The sequence below is a fragment of the Lepidochelys olivacea genome, assembly GCF_965140295.1.
Source record: "Lepidochelys olivacea isolate rLepOli2 genome assembly, chromosome: 5".
Classification (NCBI taxonomy): domain Eukaryota; kingdom Metazoa; phylum Chordata; order Testudines; family Cheloniidae; genus Lepidochelys; species Lepidochelys olivacea.
In genome coordinates this window covers 132956974-132972833 of record NC_140415.1, presented here as the reverse complement: position 1 = coordinate 132972833, position 15860 = coordinate 132956974, and the positions used below count along the sequence as shown (strand labels likewise).

Genomic DNA, 15860 nt, shown 5'->3' with positions numbered 1-15860 from the left:
TGCGATGTTACACTGTATCTTTGTGATGCTATGGGGTAGGATATTCTGTGTATAAATTTGCTCAGACCCTTTTCTTCGACTAGCAAAAAATAAAAATAAAAAAATTGACCTGAGACGATAAATGACGTAAGGACAGAGCCCATACCTAAGTAGCTGCTCCTGGAGACCTACAGGGTCCTTAGAAGAAAAGAGTTTTACAGTGATCGTGCATAGCCAGTGAAGACGTCCACCCACTGTACAATAGCTGGTAACCAGCAAAATGTCATGCTGGGGTTCTCTAAAAATGGATTAAGGAAGGCCCAGCCCGAGTCCGCTGGAAATGGAACAGGCAGTTCTGGCTGGCTACCTGGAATCCAAGGAGAGATGAGTTCAGTTGGACGCTGAGACTGAACACTGCATTAAAGGATGACTTCAGCGGATAGAGAGGCCAGAGCTCCTGCCAAATTCTTCTGTCATGCTGCTTCAGTGTAACTGGGTTTGGGTCTGAGCCAGCCGACTTCGATTCAGACAGTGGAACTTCAGGGGAATTGTGTTGTGCCTGTTTAAAGGAGATGTGTAGCCTGTTTTTCTCCAACTACTGGGGTCCTTCAGCCCAAGTCTCAGCATCCCGTATCAGCTCTACCGGACTGAGGGCTTTTGTGAGGGAAGTTTGATTGCCCATCACAAGCCTCTAGACTTTGTCTGAGAGTAACAAAGTAAAATTGTTTTAAGAGATTCCATGGTTCCCTTCCCAGGGCTTTCAGGGAAGTTAACAGAGGCCCAAAATCAGTGGTATTGCTGCCAGTTGACCAATAGGATTTGCGTGGGTGTTTGACTTAGGTCCGTAGATAAGAAGGGATCCTTCTGTCTCCGTACGTGTCCAGGTGTGAAGCCTCCTTGGGAGGGGGATACTGGAGGGAGTCAGATACTGCTGGAGTTGACTTACCATCATCATCCCCCCTCCCAAGAAGTGGGGGAAGTGTGAGACAGGGCAGTAGCTGGCCAAATCATTGACATCCGGTGACCGTTTTAGAGCCAGACTACTGCAGGCTTGAGGCTTATCCCAGCTTGCATCTCTCCATGGAGCATTGCCAATCTCCATCTTTTCTCCTTGCCATGGGACCATGCACACTCCTTATGCCACATTTGATTAGATTCAGAGGGGTTCTTTTGCTCCAGTCTCCTACCCTCTTGTTGTCTCCATTGCAGGTCTTAGCAGAACCATAGCGACTCTTGCAAATGACAGGCAGGGGGAGGTCTACAGGCCAGTGCATTGGTTTTGGGCAGCAAATGGTGATAATGACCTACCAGACCCACCATTGCATGGATCCTGTGTCTGAGAAAACCACCCGGATCATCGGCGTCTCTGGAGGAAAACCAGCACAGCCACTCCATGACCCTGGTGGGGGGGATGGAAAGCTCTGTCCTGCACTCGGGGGTCAGAGATGATCAGTCCATGAGAGTGGTGTGCTTACACCCGCAGTGTGAAGATCGGGTGCAGGCTGTGTCCTGCTGCATGAGCCACCTGGCGGAATCCTGATGAAACCCTAACTCAGCAAGTCAATGGTTTAATTTGTGTGGACACTGAACTAGCCAAGGTGGTGAGTCGAGGAAACCCGTAATTCCAGGCTTGGCACCAACTTAGTTAGTTCTGACTGCAGAGTGGCGTGTATATCCTTAGAATTCCCACGTAGGTTTAATCGTGCTCAATTGGCCAGCTCCATGGAGTTACACTGATTTACACCAGCTGAGGACCTGACCTAGTGCGGGGCACTCAAATGAGTCAGTTCCCTTAAGCGGGGCCTCCATTTAAAGCATTGCTGCACCGTGCATTGTTGTTCCTAGAGCAGGTCTGCCCAGTAGTGTCTGATAATCACGGAGACAGATCACCCATGGTCAGAGCTTATTCTCCCCCCTGAAACATTAGATCCCCATTATGGGGCAGCTATGCTCCACCCTGCTCAGCACCAGGAGTCCCAACGAGACACATCTGACATCAAGATTGATCAACATCATGTGGTCATAGGTTAGGGATGGATAGAGGTTAAGTGCTATTTGCAACTTCTCTTTAAGCAACTTGGTGTAAACTTACACCAGTGCAGCATTGCCAGGAGGTGACTTGTCCCTTGACATGCCTCTGGAATGCCCTATTTTTGGCTGGCTGTACCACCTTCATATGTTGCACACGTATGCACAACCCCTGGTTGACTAGTGTCTTCGCGGCTTCACTTTACAACACTGCTGTGTCTCAGATTGTACTGGGTTTTTTTATTGATTCTGATTTTACACTGGTTCGACACCATGTGAGATCCAAAATCAGTTTCTGGGGTATGACTTAAGAACACTGAGGAATGTAGCCCTCTAGGATATATTTAACCTCTTCATGACACTTACTGTTCTTCCCTCTTCTTGTCGGGAAGGTGGTGGAATTCCTTCACTTCCTTGCTGAGGTATTAAAGAATCTTAAAGGGTAACATTTTAAGAACTCAAAAATGGAAATGTTTATAGGACCGATGACTGATATTTTTATAATCATTGCTAATGGCTTTTCATGGAACATGACTGTGTTAGGTTAAAGGAAGAGATGAACAACCTGAAATAACTTGTGCCGTCTTTTCGTTGTAATTACTGCAGGATGAATATAAACCAGAAAAGGTTTTGTTTGAGGAGGATCTGAAAAATGCAGTCAGCGTGCACCATGCATTGGCATCAAAGGCGACAGACTATGAGAAGAGGCCCAACGTCCTAAAGCTCAAAACAGCTGACTGGAGGGTCCTGCTTTTCCAAGCCCAGTATGTTCCGTTCACTCCGAGTTTTTCTAGGGCTGTTTTGTTTGTGGGCAGAAAAGGGTTGGGAGGAGAGGGGTATGATTGTAATCTCTGGCAGGAAGGTAGGGGTGAGTTCGTGACTTAAAGGGTTAAGTGGGACGCTAACGGAGATCAGTCTGTTCAGTTTATCAAAAAGGTGATTAAGAGGTAACTTGATTAGGATGTGAGAGTACCTTCATGGGGAGAAAAGACCAAGTACTGAAGGGCTCTTTACTCTATCAGAGAAAGACATGAGAAGCAATGGCTGGAAGTAAAAGCCAGATGAAGTTCAAATGGGAAATTAGCACAAATGTGTAGCTGTAGGGGTGAGTAATCACTGGAACAAACTGCCAAAGGAAGGCAGTGGTGGATTCTCCATCTATTGATCTCTTCAGATCAAGAGTGGAGGCCTTTCTGGAAGGTATGTTAGCCAAACACAAGGTACTGGGCTCAGTTCAGGAGTAAATGGATGACATTCTATGGTCTGTGTTAGACAGGAGATCAGATTAGATTATTTTAGGGTCCCTTCTGGCCTCAAAAAAAAAAATCCATGTTCTGCTTGAGCCCCGATCATCCCGTGAGATCTGCGTGGGCAGACTGCTGCACCCCACAGAGTCCCCAGGAGGCCAGCAAGGCTTCATGAGGGCACAGGAGTCAGCCTGCAAGAATCAGAATACACGTTCAAGGCCTTAGAACATGCAGCGAAATAGAACATCAGCCAGTCTGTAGGTTGTCTGATGGATTTTATAGCCTAGGTGGTTTTCAAACTGTGGGTCGTGACCCAGTAATGGGTCACGGAATGTAAGACACTGGGTTGCAGCAGCTCTGGTCAGCACTGCCGACCAGGCCATTAAAAGTCCCGTCGGCGGTGCTGCCCGACTAAGGTAGGCTAGTTCCTACTTGTCCCGACACTGCGCTGCGCCTCAGAAGCAGCCAGCAGCAGGTCCAGCTCCTAGGCGGGGGGGACACCACGGGGCTCTGCGCACTGCCCCCACCCTAACCACTGGCTCCACACTTCCATTGGCCAGTTTCCAGCCAATGGGAGCTGGGGGGTGGTGCCTGCAGGTGAGAGCCACACAGAGATGCTTGCGCGCCTCTGCCTAGGAGCCGGACCTGCTGCTGGCCGCTTCTGGGGTGAAGCGGTCCACAGTGCCAGAACAGGCGGGAAGCCGGTCTCTGCACCCCAGCTGTGCCACTGACCAGAAGCCGCTGGAGGTAAGCCCGCTCCCCAACCCCCTGCCCCAGCCATGAGCCCCCCTCAAACCCAGAGCCCCTTCCTGCACCCCAAAGCCCTCATCCCCAACCCCACCTCAGGGCCTGCCCCCCCCCGCCCAGAGCCCTGCCCCCCTCCTACACCCCAATTCCCTGCCCCAGCCCAGAACCCCCCTACATCCTGAACCCCTCATTCCCGGCCCCACCCTGCAGCCTTCACCCCTTCATCCCAACCCTCTGCCCCAGCCCTGAGCCCCTCCCACACCTCAAACCCCTCTGCCCCAGCTCCGTTGGGTCGCAGGCATCAACAATTTTCTTCAACTGGGTCGCCAGAAAAAAAGTTTGAGAACCACTGGCCTAGAGGGCCTCCGCTGAATCACAAGTAATAAAGGCAGGAAATACAGCAAAGCATTCTGGCTTTGTATTTGCATGCCCTTGCTAGCAATTTACCTGCCACTTGTAGCACTCAACATTGAAAATCCAAATTATTTTGATGTGATTTGTTTGTGTAGTCTCAGCCCATTTGCAGCTGTCCGCAGTATGTTCCTGCTGAACCACGATATGGTATAGAAATTGAACACCATTAGTGATCCCACAGCTTGCTCCAGAGGAAGCACATGCTGAAGGCTTGACTATGCAGCACTGCAGTAAGAACTAGGGGTGTGTGGTATCAAAAGCACTCTACCGTGTTGCTCTCTGCCTGCCATGTGTAGAGCCTGCTGGTGCACTCTAAAAGTTACCTCGTTCGTGCTGACGTAGTCCCATTTCAAACAAAACTGTACCGGTAGGATCCCACCGAGAGCCCTAGTTTGACAGTGGTTATGTTCTTCGGAGGATGATTTTCACACCTTTCCATCTGTATCTGGCAAAGATTTAAGCTTGGCTTTATGCAGTAGTCACGGTCCCTAAAGTTAAGCATGCGTGAAAGTCTTTGCAGGACCAGGACTACAGTTGGAAGAGATGGAAACCAGACACATCTATCTTGCATATACATGATTTTCTCCAACCCAGGTTTTATACCATCCGATATACTTTGCTTGGCCCCTCCCTACATCACCAGGGCCATCAAGCCCTCAGTCAGTGGTACTGCCCATGCAGTTTTTAATAGCCTGCAGTAGATTTAATTGAAGGTCTTGGAGTTCTTTGCTGTGGGTCTTGGTGCGGCAGTAAACTCAGTGTTTTACAGAGGCTGGTTAGTTGAGAAGTGCAGAAAGAATTGTGCTATTAATTGCCTTCTGCAGTAAGAAGTAGGGGAGAGGGATTGGAAAAGTGAGGTCGAAGGCAGGATTTTGTGTCTTGGGTAGGCAAAGTAGAAGCTTGGACAAGGGCCATTCCTTAAGTTAAATTTAATCGGGAAGTAGTCGCTGCTTGTGTATTCTGTGGCTCAGTAGTTGATTGTGGAAGGGAAGTTATTAGCAATCAAGCTAATGGTGCAGCCATGTTTGTGGTTCAGTGAAGCCACTGAGGATGAAAAGAAGAAATGAGCAAATTAAGGGGTGAGAGCATTTTGCCTGTCATCAAAATGGATGTTTCCAGGCGTAAGCCAACCTCTAACTGAAGTGGTTAGGAAGCAACTTCCTCTGTATGCCACCCTCTGAGACTTCTGACGCTAGCCACTACTGGAGGTAGGGCACGGAGCTAAATGGCAGTTCATATGTCCCTATGCTGACAGCAGGGAGGAACAGGGAGGAGACGCTGAGGTCACCGATGTTCGGATTGCTCTCCATCTGTCTTCCACAGGAGCCCAGAAGAAATGCAGGCGTGGATCAACAAAATCAACCGTGTGGCAGCAATATCTTCTGCTCCACCCTTTCCAGCTGCTATTGGCTCTCAGAAGAAGTTCAGTCGCCCACTGCTGCCGGCCACCACAACAAAGTTATCTCAGGTGAGCCGTTACCATAAAGAGCATATCTCCCTTTGTCCGGAGATGAGCTTGGGAGGTTCTTCTGAAAGCTTGAAGCTATGTTGTTTTGTTGCTATCAGTAGTAAAGCTCCTCTGCAAACAGTCTTGCTAGCACTTCCATCTAAAGGAGTTTATCTCTACTTGCTTCTTAGGACCAGAAATATTTGCAGAGTTAAAGGTGGGGAGGGGATGGAGACTTGATGTAATTTGTTTGTGCTTCTGAAGAAAGGGAGGTATCACCAATAGCCTTAGGTCATGGCTACTCTTGCAGATGTAGAGCGCTAGGAGTTAAACCAGCCTTCGGAGACCGCAGCAGGGAAAACGCTGCCATGTTTTTACACTGTCAGCTGCACGTGCACTGGCGTGGCCACATTAACAGCTCTTGCAATGCCACAAAGAGCAGTGCATTGTGGTATCTATCCCAGTGTGCAAGTGGCTGCTCCGTGCTTTTCAAATGGGGGGTGGAGTGTAACAGGGAGTGTGTTGTGTGTATGTGGGGGGAGAGAGAGTGGGTTTTGGGGGGGCCAAGAGTGTGTCAGCATGCTGTCTTGTAAGACACACACACACACACACACCGTCACACAAGCTCACAACAGCAGCATTCCACAGTAATGGTTTGCTTTGTCCCAGAGCAGATAAGCAGCCGGCTGTCAGAAATGGAGCTTTGAAAGGGCATATCTGCATTCCTACAGCCGATTCCAAAACAATGACAAGAGTTGCCACTTGATTTAAGGGGATTATGGGACATTTCTGGAGGCCGATCAGAGCGCAATAATGCAATACCTCGTTCACACTGACGCCCGGGCATTTCAGCCAGGGTGCAACAAGCTCTATGCTTCTCATGGAGGTGGATTACCAGGAGTGCTCCAGCTGCAGAGTCCGGGCGCTCTGTGTGCCTTGCCAGTGTGGACACATCAGGAGGTAGGGTGCCCGGGGCTTCTTTAGTGCGCTCTAACTTGCAAGTGTAGCCAAGCCCTTAGGCTCATTTACACATCAGATAGAAAGTCCTTGTCTTCTGGATGTGGCTAGGAATGTAAGACATTCCAGGCACAAGAGCACAACTTTATGCCTATACTCCTTGACCCTGTAAGATTTAATTTATTTGAGAGTCTTCAGTCTCCTCCTCCTGAAACAAATCTTAGGTCAGGGGTTCTCAAACTGGGGGTTGGGACACCTCAGGAGGTCATGAGGTTATTACATGGGGGTTCGCAAGCTGTCAGCCTCCACCCCAAACTCCACTTTTCCTCCAGCAATTATAATGGTGTTAAATATATTAAAAAGTGTTTTTAATTTATATGGGGGGGTTGCACTCAGAGGCTTGCTATGTGAAAGGGGTCACCAGTACAAAAGTTTAAGAACCACTGCCTTAGGTGTTTCTTGAATTTAGGTATTTTCTTTGTGCCCACGGACTTCCCTGAAATCTTATCCCATGCATTTATTACCCTTTGGGCTTAGTTGGATGAGAAAAGTGGGCCATGAGCCACCTTCCTGGCTTATTGACCCTGGGGCCAGCCAGAGGCCGGTTCATCATCCAGTGTCACTTTAGAGCAGCTTCAGAGCTTCTCTAAGATGCACATGCTGTAGAACAATGTGCTCTGGGCCCCCTCCTGGTGCATCTATGGGAGCTGTGAGGGTGATTGGCATGCAGCTAGCTAGGCTGGCTTCTGGCCCCCCGCAGATTCACCACCAGTGGGGGAATGCCCTGTAGGATGTGTGGGTCTCCTCTGTGTTCCTTTTGTACCACAGTAGTAGAGGACAGAATCTAATCTGTGGAATGAAGCGATCCCGAGTATTTTATCTACTGCTAGCATTGTGAAAGAAATCTCTCTGAACTTCATTACTCCTTTTCCTAAATTTGAAAGGCTTTATGCCATCATCACCATTTACTGACTCGCCTTCAGAATTTCTTAGCTCTCAGAGCTGTTCCTCATAACCTAGATTCTTCAAAGCCACCTTCTGACAATATCATTCTTCCAGTGGCCTGGAGATTAGCACTTCAAGCTGTATTTTTAGTGGAAGTCTAACAAGTGCCTTAAACAAGAGTAATAGTACTTGTCTTGTTCTGGGTTTTCACCTTCTGTTAATACAAACTAGTGTCTTGTTTGCCATTTTTTCACTGCAGCTCTGCCACGGCTTGAGGTTTCAATAATTCACCCACAGCCATCAAAAAAATCCTTTCACTGATCACTGCGCTGAGATAGCATTCCATTTAGCACACCGTTTCCTAGCTTCATTGTTTCCATTTTATCAGGAATAACAAAAAAAACAACAAACCCCTGTGGTTTGCATACTGGTAAAAGGGTGACATGAGAAGCAGAATAAGTGAAGTTATTTGAGCTAATAGCAAAAGATTGTTATTTTTTCAAAGCAGATAAATTCAAAGACAAGCTAAAACTTGTCTGCTTTTATCTGCAAGCTGGAGAGGTTGTAAGCAGGCTGTTTCTCATTCTGCAGAGGATGAAATGTGAATGATCAACTCTTTCTGGTCTCCGTGTTAGTTTGTGAGCTGAATCAAGACGACCACGACAGCACTTGCTTCAAAGGATCTGCGCCTGCTCGGAGTAAAATCAGTGTCGTCATTTTCATTGGCAGCAGTGGCAGCAGGGTCAGACCCTGACAGAAATGGGAGATAAGGAGGAGACGAGACAAAAATAATTGTACTAAGTCGTTTCACCAAGTTCACCTCCCGTGTTTACATCCTATAGTTGGCTGCTAACAGGGATGTGATAAAAGTATTTAATTATTTGGCCTACAGAAGGTAGATGAAGAGCTTCTGTTCTCCCTTTCTCATAACACCTGAACAAGGGAATGTTCAGTGAAACTGAAAGGTGGCAGATTCAAATCTATAAAAGGCCGTGCTTCTTCCACATGTGTGGTTAGACTGAGAAACTCTCTGCCACTGGAAGTTGAGGCCAAGAATTTAGCTAGAGCAAAAAAGGGATTGGAGGCTTATATAGATATCAGGAATGTCCTGGGCTGTTATAATGAATGGTAAATATTTTTGGAACGGATATCAAACCTCGTGCTTCAGGGCTTAAGCCAACCTGTTAGAGATCAGGGTGAGATCTGACGTCTCTCTCTGCAGGGTCCTTGCACTTTCTTCCAGTGCATCTGGTGTTGGCCACTGCTGGACTAGGTGGACTTTGGGTCTGATCCAGTCTAGCAGGTCCTGTGTTGTCAGAAACAGATGAGATTTCACCATTTCTGCTCTTTCCTGCAGTGCTAGTTCAGTGGGCTGAGGAATAACATTAAAGTGCAGTGCTGAATTTAAAGCCCAGTCCAACCCAAGATCAGAAATAAGACCGCTCTGTAGGGCCGGCAGGACCTAAGAAGTGCATATTTTGAAGGAGAGCGAACACGTACTGGGAGTTGCAGAAGAGTGCCATTGTCTGCCCAGATGGTTGAGTGGGTTTGGGATGATTGTGACAAAGGAAATGGCCTAGAAAGAAAGAGTAGCAAGTCCTTGCCCCCTCCAACTGCACAGTGGAGTAAAGTTTAACAAAAGGAAATGAGCCTTCAGGAGAGGACAGAACATCCTCCTCCCAGGAGAGCCTGTGCTTTGCATAGCTCTAACCAACTGGCTGCTACAGACTGGAAAGCACATACTGGCAGAATGACAGAGGGGAGGGGTCTGACAATTGTACCAATCCTGTTTTCCACAAGAGTTGCTTCCAAATTGCGATGACCTTAAGTGTGAGGACAAGTCTGCCCTTACTTGTACCCTGCACAACATCACTGACTTGGCTGAATTTGGCACAGGGGTTAGTAAAGTGGAATGGCCAGATTTTCAGCAGGGCTCTTCAGCTGGCAATTCCCATTGTTCTCACTTGGGGAAGGAGTGGTAGATTCTGCCTTGGGGAGGTGCTGGGTGCTGCGTACCTTAAAAAATCTGGCCATTTCTTCTGGATGCCTACAAGGAAGCTGCTGGGAGCCAAGCCCTAGAAGATCTGGCTGGCCCTAACAATTTACCTGATAAATAAAATGAAATGTTTAAAAAAACGCTACTTGCCAGAAGTGGCTGTTTAGTGTACAGGCGGGTCTTTTTCTTCTTTTTCACTTACTGAATCTTTGAGAGTCTGACACTTACATGACTAATATGTTTCTGAAGGATGAACAGCTGAAATCACATGAAGCTAAGCTGAAGCAAATCTCTACCGAGCTAGCTGAGCATCGTTCCTACCCGCCGGACAAGAAACTTAAAGGCAAGGAAGTAGATGACTACAAACTGAAAGACCACTATCTGGAGTTTGAGGTATGTATGGGATACAGCACTAAATACATTGGCTAGGCATCTGTCTTGGAGAAAAGCTCTGGAAATTACAGAACTCCTCATAGAACTAAGAAAAGGAATAACAATACTCTAGTATTTACTAAGCCAATAAAGACAGTAATAGTATGCCTGTATTATCAATGGTGCAAACGGGGCTTTTTGTTTTTTGTTACTAGTAAACATCTGCAAGACTGTCCCTACCACATTACCTCTCCTTAACACTTAAGATAAGTCAAAGCTTCGACCTAGGCAAGCAGTCAGTATGTCAAATATGATTAAAACTGTGTAAGTTGGTCATTATACTCTGAGGTTCCCCTGCGCCCGCAGGTACAAATGGCACAAACATTTGACACAGTTGGAGAGTTTTGACTGCAGTCACCTGTTACCTCATCAGGCAGGAGGGTTTCAAGAGTTTGGAATTCAGTTCCTGCTTCTGACACAGACTTCCTGTGTGACCACGGGCAAGTCACTTAGCCTCTCTGTGCCTCAGTTCCCCATCTGTACAATGAGGAATAATAATGTTTCCTTCTTTCCTCCCTTTGTCTCTTTAGTTTATCAGCCCCCTTGGACAGGCAGAGTGCCTAGTTCAGTGAGGCCCCAATCTTAGTTGGGACCTTTGGATGCTGCTGTAATATAAATAATAGTAATAATCAGTCATTTGTGTATTCTGAAGGAAGCAGAGGAGAAACAGGCATTCTAAACGTAGTACCGTCCACTCAGTGCACATGCACCCACTGCACCATCAAAACTCTGGCACTGTGCACAGGTGACTCACAGGTAAAGCAGAGGGGGAAGAGGATAAAACACGGGTAATGCATATGGTGTTGAAAGTTAGACTGCAGCCATGAGAATCATGCCCCTTTATGTTTCTGGCTTGGGGAGTTTATATTGTCCTCTTTCTGTGCCTGTTTTCCTTAGCAAGTTTTAGCAGTGAAGCGTGGAAAGAAATGGCCATGTGTATCGGTACACCACACATTTAGATAACGGTCACCAGGGCTGTCGCTTCTCCCCGGCTCCAAACCATGCGCGGCCACGCTCGGCTCTTCTAGGAGGTTTATTTTCACCACAGAGGTTGTCAGACAGGCAGAACACAGTCTGAACTCAATCCTCAGTGACAGGCTTTAGGGCCACCCCTCCAAGGGGTCTCTGGCCCTCCAGCTCCTGCAGGCTTCCCAGCCTTGGCCAGCTCTGCTCCCCTCCTGGAGCAGCAGTCGCAGGGCCGCTCCCCTGAGCCCTTTGCTAGCTCCACTCCAGTGTGACTTCCCCTCTGAGGCTCTGCCTGTTACAGCCCTCCCTCTCCAGCTGCCTACTAGCAGCCCTGTATAGGCCCAGGTGTGGTCCAGCCCTCTTTTAATTGGCTGGATTGGGCTCTGGTTCAGGGAGCTGGGTTTAGTCTATCCACAGGGACCAGCTACCCTGGGATAATAACAAATAATGTCCTCTTTCTTAGAGAGAACCTCAAATGAAAATTGAATCCTGCAGAGCAAATAGGTTTGAAGAAAGCTGCCGAAGGTGCCTATGTAAATAGCTCTGAGGTTACACCTACTTTCACCCTGTGGGAGAGAAGGTGTTTTTAACCTGCTAATATGTGAGGCTGGGCTATTTTCACGCTTGTCACAGATTTCACAGAATGCATAAAATTGAAGGTTGGCTGTAGAAAGCGTATGATAGCTGTGAAATACCAGCAATTGAAATTTTCCTCCGGTTTTTCCATCATTTGGAGCAAAGCCTGGAGGAGCAATTGTGATTGAGTGACTGACCTTGCTGAGGTAGGGGCGAGAATGTAGGGGGTGCTCTCAAGCCAAGCCTGCAGATCAGGCCACTGAAAGCAGCAGGAGAAGGGAAAGGAAAACACAGAAACTTAGTGAAAAAAGGCCTGACTCACCCAAAGGAAATGGCACGGTTCCCAAAGGGAGGGAGAAGGCCAGATTTCCCCTTCTCGTAAGCTCTTGTCATTTCTTTTCCTTCAGCTACCTGTGCTTCCTCTGGTCTTGCTCTCTGCAAAAAACAGTACTGCTAACAAAGCAGTTTCTCCCTTCTGCTGTGTACTGAGCCATCTTTGGCTTTGCGTGAGGCAGTGTATGCTCATCAGAGGAGGCACGGGCTGTGCTGTGTGACTGTCTCACTGAAGACTCCTGTAATCCATATGCGCAAGGGGGCAGAGATTAGGTTGTATGGGCATTTTAGACTTTTAAGTATTTTCCTTTGCAACTTTAACATTCTTATTTTCTTGATGAGGCTTCCTAGGGTGGTTTTTTTAACAAGTCATGTTATTTCCATCAGCTGAGGGTCTGGCCCCATATGGCTTCTCATTGGTGTAAAAAAGAGCAAGTTTACAGTCTAACTTTAAAGAAGCCTTTATTTGTACATTGCTTAAACTGAGGCTGAGGACAGACTGCAGCAGTGGAAGTCAATGGCAAAACTCCCATCGGCTTAAATTGAGGCAGGAATCCAGCCCAGGGTTTTATTTCTGTTGTTACCATTGGCTTAGGTTTGTGTTTATTTTAATCATTTGAAACACACGGAATGAATGCAGTTCTGCTCATTGATAAATGTGATGATGAGCCAGCCCTTGCAGGAATAACTATTTCCTGCTCTTGCCAACCTGTCCATTCATTATGCAGTGAAGCATGGCACATCCTCAGAATTCTGTTAATTGGTTCCCCTCGTTGGAGTGACAGGCGATAGATACCTCTTTCTTGTCTCTGCAGTGCTGTGCTGGACCTCCCGATATGGAACTGTTCAGGCTGTTTTTTTCCTCATTTCATTTTTAAACAGATTTCTCTTGTGATCATTCTCAGTAAGATTTTGTTTCTCAAAGGACTTTTGGGAAACCTGGTCACGTTCTCCCACCTTCTTCTGTCCTCTTCTAAGCCATTCCCAACACTTTTTACTATTTTGCATTCAAATAATTATTATTATTGCTTGAATATTATTATTTTATTATAAATGGAGAGAATTCTCTTTAAACATTTGGGCTCAGTCAGGAACATAATAACTTAGAGACTCTTTTATTACTTTGAAAAATGGATTAATAATCAGTAGAAGCATGGGGTTCCCCCCCCCCGCCATCCGCTGTGATCACCTTAATTCCCATTCCTACACTGACATTAATGGCTGCTGAGGGATGGATTGCCCCTTTCCCATCACCAGCCGTACTGGCTAACTTTGCTAAACCCTTGCAGGCAAATTCTTATTCATGCCTGTTGATTGTTGTGGCATTGTGTGAGGTGCTGTATGGTTGTGACTTGCAAAGCAAGAATTGCCCAGTAACCAAGGGAAACACACTCGTCCAATTATGGAACAAATTGGTGCCTGATCAGGGAGCAAAGCCCGGTCGACCTCAGGCGATCAGGTTGTGTTTCCCCATCCTGTTTTCCGAACACTGGACTTGCAGAATAGCCTCTTGGAGGCAAAGTGGAGTCGAGCTGCCCTGTAGAAGGCAGATGTTCAGCCCACCCGCCCGCTCTCCATGGGAGAGCCCAGCATAGAGAATCCCTGTGTGATTCTGTGCATGCTGTGTGATCCAGTGTTTTAATATCTAGGGTCACACGGGCTGGGACAGAGGGAGCAGAACCTGCAGTGGCCAGGTTGGTTGTGGCCACAGAAGTTTGGGGAGCTCTGAGGACAGTGGCAAACCTGAGCAGAAGGATTTTCGCAGTCCCTTTGGACCAGTGGTTTTCAGCCTATGGTCCGCAGCCCCCTGGGGGGGTCCACAGACTACGTCTAAGATTCCCAAAGGGGTCCGCAACTCCATTCAAAATTATTTTAGGGGTCTGCAAATGAAGAAAGGTTGAAAACCACTGCTTTGGACTGTCGTGTGTACGCATGCTGAGTAATGCCCTGCTGCGTGAGTGTTCCTGTTTTCTTTAATCAGGGCTACTTGTGCAGCAGGGTTTTGCTCTACTTCAGGAAGGTACAGCTCAGCATGCCCTGTATGGCTATTCAGAAACTGCCAACCATCAGTTATGTAAGTCTCCTTGTGCTCTTATTGGCCGAGGGCCATTAGGTACAGAGCAAAGATTTGCATGGTTGAGGAATAAACGTTGGCAATCGTACAGCATCCCTGGGCTCTGGCTGGCTCAGACATTTTCTGTGTGGTGTAATTATTATTAGCCACCATTGTTCACATACATATTAGACTCCTAGATTTCCAGGGGCCAGTCTGATGATCCACGTGGACCTCCTGCCTATCACAGCCCAGAGAAGTTCATCCAGGCTGATCCATTCCTTTGTTCCTTTTCCAGAAAATCCGCTATGAGATTTATGTTGCCCTACTGAAAGAAGGGGGGAAGGAGCTTCTGAGCAGTGGAGAAAATGATGGGCCAGGACTGAAGAAATCCCATTCGAGTCCCTCGTTAAATCAGGAGTCTCCTGTTAGTGTCAAGGTGAAGCGAAACATCTCCGAGAGGAAGGACTACAGGCCAGAAACACCCAGCATCAAGCAGAAGGTCACTTAGACTGCATGAGACAGCTGTAGAAACAGCCATGCAGCAAAATACCATTGGTCAAAAGTTTCCTTTGCTAACCTGTCATTGACAAAAACAAACCAATGCATCTGCCTGAATGGGGTGGTAATGACATTTTCTATTGTATATTTTGTTGTTTCTGTACAGATTGTGGGAGGTGTCTTGGCTCCTCGTTTGCTTTGCCTTGTTAATTTATCATCTAGCCATTGAAGCACCTCTTTTTTTTTTTTTTTAAAGGGGTGGGAGTGGGACTCTCTGATTTATTGCACATCTCCTCCCCTTCTGTCCTCTTTCATTGGCACATAACTTTCATCTCAAGTCACCTGTGACCTTTCTCCTTGCAGTGGGAAAAGGAACTGGACAAGCACTGCAGCATAGTAAATGCTAGCTGCAGTGACGAGAAACGAATTGTTGTGGAGATGGAGCTGACCGCTCCCTGCAGGTTAGTTAAATTCTGACACTGCGACTGGAGATCTCCCAGTGATGTGAAACATACTGGTACTTGTACTATAGTGGTAGGAGCCGGAGGGTACTGGACTGTATTAACTCTGGACCCACACACACCAAGGGACTAAACAGTGAAAATCACCGGGAACGCTGGGCATACAGAATTAGAACAGGTTTTTCAATGTGAAGACTCTTTGGGGGCGCAGGGGGAGGGGGATGCCCAAAGCCATGTCCCTTTTGATGATTGATCCAGCCAGCATGAATTTTATTTTTCTATTTCATTAAGCAATAGGCTGTTGTAGATGACAACTGCTGCCTGTGTGTTGTAGTAGAAAAGGGAACCCCACATGTTTCTCAACAATACGCTCTCACGCTGCTGCCATATAGAGTCTTAATATGCATTGTTCATCTGCGGTTTCCCTCCAGAATTTTTATTCCTTTTTAGTAAGCGCAGGTATTCTGCAGTCACTCTGATACCAATGGAGGTGTTCTTCTGTTCTTTTCTGAAAGGAACTCTGTTAAACGATCCCTTGAATTTTTCACAAGTGTTTAGAAAGAATATGTTGGAACAGAAGTCCTGGTGACTCAGGGACTTAATGGAATAGAGACTCTTTGGTCTTAGAGCCAGAATCTGACCCCATTCCAGTTGCTCTGTCCCTGGCAGTCACAACGATGCAGCCATAGGGCCAGCAAAACCTGCTCTCTGTGGAGTCTTCCTTTAATAGCAACTCCTGGCTTCTATATAAGGACATGGCCTGGGGAAAAGGGACTTG

The 15860-nt window shown here is 47.2% G+C and overlaps 1 protein-coding gene across 4 annotated transcripts in view; it reads left to right on the top strand.

Annotated features, from left to right (window-relative positions):
• PSD3 (pleckstrin and Sec7 domain containing 3) overlaps positions 1 to 15860 on the top strand; it is a 149725-nt gene that overhangs the window by 125055 nt on the left and 8810 nt on the right. For 3 of the 4 annotated variants that reach the window (XM_084629314.1, XM_084629316.1, XM_084629315.1), the window contains 5 exons: positions 2614 to 2771; positions 5739 to 5883; positions 10010 to 10153; positions 14419 to 14559; positions 14985 to 15082. In XM_084629314.1, coding sequence (XP_084485440.1) covers positions 2614 to 2771; positions 5739 to 5883; positions 10010 to 10153; positions 14419 to 14559; positions 14985 to 15082 — 686 coding nt within the window. Of the gene's footprint in view, positions 1 to 2613; positions 2772 to 5738; positions 5884 to 10009; positions 10154 to 14418; positions 14868 to 14984; positions 15083 to 15860 lie in introns of those variants that run through there. The other variant, XM_084629317.1, reaches the window with a different exon arrangement.